The sequence below is a fragment of the Calliphora vicina genome, chromosome 2 (genome assembly GCF_958450345.1).
Source record: "Calliphora vicina chromosome 2, idCalVici1.1, whole genome shotgun sequence".
NCBI lineage: Eukaryota > Metazoa > Arthropoda > Insecta > Diptera > Calliphoridae > Calliphora > Calliphora vicina.
This window is the reverse complement of record NC_088781.1, coordinates 97,462,969-97,468,553: the sequence shown is the minus strand read 5'-3', so window position 1 is coordinate 97,468,553 and position 5,585 is coordinate 97,462,969. Positions and strand designations below refer to the sequence as shown.

The window sequence follows — 5,585 nt, the reverse complement described above, 5'->3', positions numbered from 1 at the left end:
CAGTATCAAATACTTATATAAAAAGCCTTTATTTACTCCTCAGAAGTTCCACAAACCTTGCCCGCTTTGACAAATTTGTACGTTTTTCTAAACCACAGTGCGATGTAGATAAGGCTATAGTAAGTTGGACCTACAATGGGCCAAAATCGGGAAAAATGTTTTTTAACCCGAATTTTTTTTTCATCAAAAAATTTTTTTTGTCATAAATTTTTTTTCCAAAAAAAAAAAATTTAAAAACTAAAAAAAAAAAATTTTTTTAAAAAAAATTGGAAAAAACTTTTTTTAAAAAACAATTTCAAAAAAAAAATTTTGAAAAACAATTAAAATAAAATTTAATTTTGTTTACCTAAAAAAATTTATTTTAAAGTATAATTTGGTGAAGGGTATATAAGATTCGGCACAGCATAGCTCTCTTACTTGTTATATATATAGATGTTTTGTTAATTAAAAAAATATTTCAAACAAATCGGGAAAGATTTGGATCCGCTATTAGCAAAAATCGTGACTTATCTGTCGACTATGGCTGGCAACCGAACTTTCAAATCGGATCGAGAACAACAATTTGGCATAATTTTTGATTTTTCATATACCCTTGATACCCAAATTTGAGGCCTAGAGTCTCCGTCCCTCAATGATTTTTATAGTCCAAATTCAAAACTTAAACTCAGCTACACCTTCTTCTTGATTTAAAAAAAAATAATAAATCGCGAGTTTTTCTAAATTCAAAAGAATAATAATGGAAACGTCCAAATGACTCCAAAGGATATGTGTTTACCTAATGTGCTCAAAATCAGAAGACCCAAGCTAAAAAACTTGTTTTTCTGTGCTCTTTGGTGGAAATCATGATAAAAGTGTTTAATTTCTGTATCTAGTTGTATATTCTTTATTTATAATTAATGTACTTTCTTAAATAATGTATTGGGAATTGTTTTGTATTTTAAATAAATAATAGCATATTGTATAAATGATAATAAAATGTTATTTTGTATCAAAAAAAAAAAAAAAAAAAAGATGATTAATATTCATATTCCAATCTAAGCAAGTGTACAATTTCACTTTATTTTATTAACAACAGCAAAAATAATATAGTGTATGCATTAGCAAAAGATCTAAGGTAAATAAATGTTAGATGTATTACATATTATTAAAAAAAATATTTCTTACGAGTTGAATAAACTACAAGAATGTTTAGACATAGTGCAAATACAGCCAAATAAATTGTAATAATAACAATAATTTAAAATTAAAAATTGGAACAGATTAAAAACTTAATACGTTCTTTTGCTTTACTTTTGTGGGTGCAGGGTAGGTTAGGGTGAGGTGATACAAAATGCCTACTACTAAGGTAGATAGATAGAATAAGAAAGGGGGAGTAGTAAAATAAAAACTTTAGTTTGTACCAAATTAATAAAATTAAGTAATAGATCTATAATAATTAGTATCGAATCGTGACGAATAGAATTTCATTTTATGAATTTTGTTAATAAAACTAAATAAAATTCTACTTGGAAGGAGATGTTATTGAGTTATTAATTGATTTATTTAATTGTTCCTCTTCGTCCTTATCCAGACCTAATGCCATAGTTAAAAGCCTCACAACGCACTTGGTTTCTTGAACATCTCCCTTTTCTGTTGCAGTGATATCTTGCTCCAGTTTAAGTTTTTCCTCGGCCACCATTAACATGCCGTCCTCGATTGTGCCCTCCGTTATTAAACGATAAATGCTCACCGGTCTTGTTTGGCCCATGCGATGGCAACGATCTTCGGCCTGTTTGTCATTGTAGGGATTGAAATCGATATCGTGTATAATGCAAGTATCGGCCGCCGTTAGATTTATGCCAACACCACCCGCCTTGGTTGATAACAGAAAGATGAAAATTTCGGAATCGTTGTTGAAATCGTTTATCATATCCTGACGTTCTTCTACGGCCGTTGAGCCATCCAGACGACAAAAGCCATGCTTACGTATGGTCAGATATCGCTCCACAATATCCAGCATCATCGTAAATTGGCTGAAAATCAACACCCGATGACCGTCCTTCTTCAGTTTGGGCAATAAAATGTCTAAATGGTTAAATTTACCAGATTCCAATATAAGTCTATCAGGTATCTTGATATCAAAAAGTTCCTGAACACCATACAAACAAACCAAAAAAGAAAACAGCTCGACGTTAGTTAAGAATATAATCATCTAACTTAATGTAGTTAATACTTACATGTTTATTACAGAGTTGCATTACTTGAAAATCTGACATAACAGCCAACTCTTCAAATATATATTGGGGATTTGTTTTCTTATATGTCGTGACACTTGCCAAACGCTTGGAAAACTCCCTCAGCTTTTGATCGCTGAAGTAGTAACGTGCCAACAGTGGATGATTAGCTAGTTTGCGCATTTCCATCATAATTGTGACACCGGCGCGATCACCACCGCACAATTCTGATCGATTTGTTGAATAGTAATCCACCAGTTCGCTGTAGTAATTCTTTTGTGTCTCGGTCATTGCCACTTTTTGCTACAAACAAAAGCAATGTATAAAAACTAAAAATTTTAAATTTGTTTAACTTACAATGTATGATGTTTTTTTGGGCAAATAGCTCAATACATCTTTCTTCAAACGTCTTAATACAAAAGGTTTCATAATACGCTTGGCTCTCTCAACTTGTGTTTCTTGAAACTGTGAGACCTCTTCATTGGCATTTTCGGTTTTGCCTTTCTATTATGAGAATTAAGCATAGAAATATAGTGAGTTCTAATGTATGCAGAAATAAGTAAATAAAATCAATTTACCTTGCCAAATAAACTTTTAATATCTTCTACATTTTTTCCAAAAAAGCTGGGCATAACAAAGCACAGCAGTGACATCAATTCCAATAGATTGTTTTGCAGTGGTGTGCCTGTCAATAGAATGCGCATTTCGGCATTGATTGTAATTAAGTTGGCATAACGCTGTGTTGTCATATTTTTCAACATATGCGCCTCATCGAAGATCACATAGTGCAATTTACAAACACGGAACATTTTACGTTCCTCGGGTGTACTGGAAACAATGTGGTACCTACAAATTAAATGTCATTTAATTGCATATTTTATCAAAAAATATAACTTAAACTTACGTTGTCAACAGAACATCGAAGCCACTAAAGCCTTCCTTAGCGAAACGTATACGCATACGCCTTCTTTCTTCCTGGGACCCATGATACTTTTCTACATTTAGGCTGGGACACCATCGGGCCAGCTCAGCAGCCCAATTGTCCAGGGTGGACGAGGGAACAACAATCAAGTGTGCTGCCTTGGAGAGTTTGTTTTCCTTCAGATATGCTAAGAATGCTATAACTTGTATGGTTTTGCCCAGACCCATTTCATCGGCCAGAATGCCATTCATCTGTTGCTTATTCATCACTGTCAACCAATTGAGACCGATCAGCTGGTAGTCTGCCAATTTGAACTTGTCATTGAGAATTTTCGGTTGCTCTACAATGCCAGCTCCAGCCTCAATGGCAGCTTCTAGCCGTTGTACTAATTTGTTGCATTTTGCCAAGATGTTGGCCACATTATTTTGCTTATTGATAAGTTCCTGGGCATTGTTTAACAGTTCGGCAGACAGGGCTTTATTTGATTCTAGCTTTTTGCGCAGATCTGCCCAATCCTTAAAGGGTCTTATATCAAAAATAAGGCTGGCTTTCTTTTCGGACAGAGTCTTAACCGTTTGCAGTTCCATCAATGAGGCAGTGTTCATGAATTCAAATACTTTTTTACGCTGACCAGTCATCTCTCTTGACTCCTCCCCATCACTATCTTCGCTGTCGTATACGTGACCTTTTTCATAGGACTCATTTGCCGAATCGTCATCTTCGGAATCGTAATTAGCTGATTTCTTAGATTTTGATGAGTGATGCTTCGAATTGCCATTGGTAGCAGATTTTGCTGTATCAGTCGTCGTTGTTTTGGCTGTTGAAGTGTTACCCGTCGATTGGCCTGAACGACTTTTAGGTTGACATTTTTCTTTGAGATAACGTAAGGCCGACGACACATCCCAACCACTGTGCACCAAGGCATCTTGTATATCCTTCAAATGCAATAAATATATCGTTAGGAACAGTGGAAATATCCAGGCACTTCTAACAACTTACCATGGTATCATATTCTGATGATATTTTGGCTGCAGCTAAGAAGCGTTCTTCCTTCTCTTTAACCGTTAGTTCCAACTTGGTTTTCTTTGGAGTATTTCCATCAGCCTCATCGGTGTCACTGTCTGCCATAACCTGAATACGTTTCTTACCGGGAACACGCTCTAAATTATCGCAGTAACAGATATTATCGACATATTTTATGAATTTCTTTCACCATTTTACTCACCTGTTTTTGCTGCAACTCCTGCTGCTGCGGCATTTTTATTAATACGAAATTGTCTCAAATCACTGAGGCTTGATTTCGGTGGTGGTGGTTGAACCACTGAAGTGGATTCGGCTTCAGACATTTTAACAATTGTTTTACTAATTTAGTTGCTGTAATTTTATTGTACACTTTTAATTTATCTTTTTGCTAATTTTAAAAAAATAAAACAATTTTAGTTGGGTTTCGAATTATATTTTCTTTAGCATTTAACACATTTGTGAAATTTTCTACTATTTTCTTGCGTTTCTTTTGTGAGACAAATTCGTACGAGCGTATTCCTTTCTCTGTTTGCAATTTATCCCGCTCGTGTTGATGCGAACGAAATTTGAGTAAGTGATGGCAATTTAGCGATTTACCCCTAAGATTGTCTAGCGATTTTGTAAACAATTATGCGGTGCAAAAATAGTTTTGCCGGAGATGGGATTCGACATATTTAAACATGATGTCTACATGCGCAATAAACTTTGAAATAATCATGCAGCATAACTACGAAAGCCTTAAAATCGATTTTAAGTCCATAAAGTTGACTATTATTTTAAATTTCGTACCATAAAACAAATTTCAAATATAATTTAAAATGTTTTATTATTTCAAAAAAATGTTTTTTGTTTTGAACTTTTATGTACAATTTGTTTCAAGGTGTATTCAATAAGGTGAAGTTACGAGCACAGCTGATTATTATTTGTTTATTTATGTTGTGTTTGAAAGTGTCAAAAAGTTGTTTACTGTTTGTTGTTGACATTCACAATATTTAAATTGAAAATTATAAAAAATTGAAAATTGTTTAAAAAAATTTGTGCAGCAAATATCAAAATAAGCAAATATTGGAAATTGTTTGGAGAAAATTCATCAAATTTTTTAGAGATTGACTCCCATTTTAGTCCATGAGATTTGTTTGCCTACTGGATAGCTTTTGCAAACTCCTTAGCAGAATTGCGTTGTGTATTTTGGAAGTGCGAGTGTTTCAAACAGACAGACGGACATAGCTAAATGGTTAGTTTGATAGTTCCACTGGAATCACCAAGCTTTTTGCTCCGGTTCGACGTTTTTAATATTGAATCCAGCAAAAAAACATTTCTAGAGCAAACTACCAATAATTGATTTTGTATTTGTTTGTTTTTTATCATATAAAAACTTCCAGTAATTCATTTAGTTTTTATTTGTTTCTTTTTTATATTTTTCATAT

The 5,585-nt window shown here is 33.5% G+C and overlaps 1 protein-coding gene across 1 annotated transcript; it reads right to left on the bottom strand.

The window, feature by feature from the left end:
* Positions 1-854: 854 nt before the first annotated feature.
* Positions 855-4,704, bottom strand: Etl1 (SWI/SNF-related, matrix-associated actin-dependent regulator of chromatin, subfamily a, containing DEAD/H box 1). The gene is made up of 7 exons (XM_065499713.1): positions 4,361-4,704; positions 4,135-4,295; positions 3,118-4,070; positions 2,792-3,059; positions 2,571-2,717; positions 2,217-2,516; positions 855-2,128 (listed from the first exon to the last, which is right to left on the bottom strand). Exons 1-7 carry the CDS (start codon positions 4,479-4,481, stop codon positions 1,502-1,504), a joined length of 2,577 nt encoding a protein of 858 aa, XP_065355785.1. The 5' UTR covers positions 4,482-4,704; the 3' UTR covers positions 855-1,501.
* Positions 4,705-5,585: the final 881 nt, after the last annotated feature.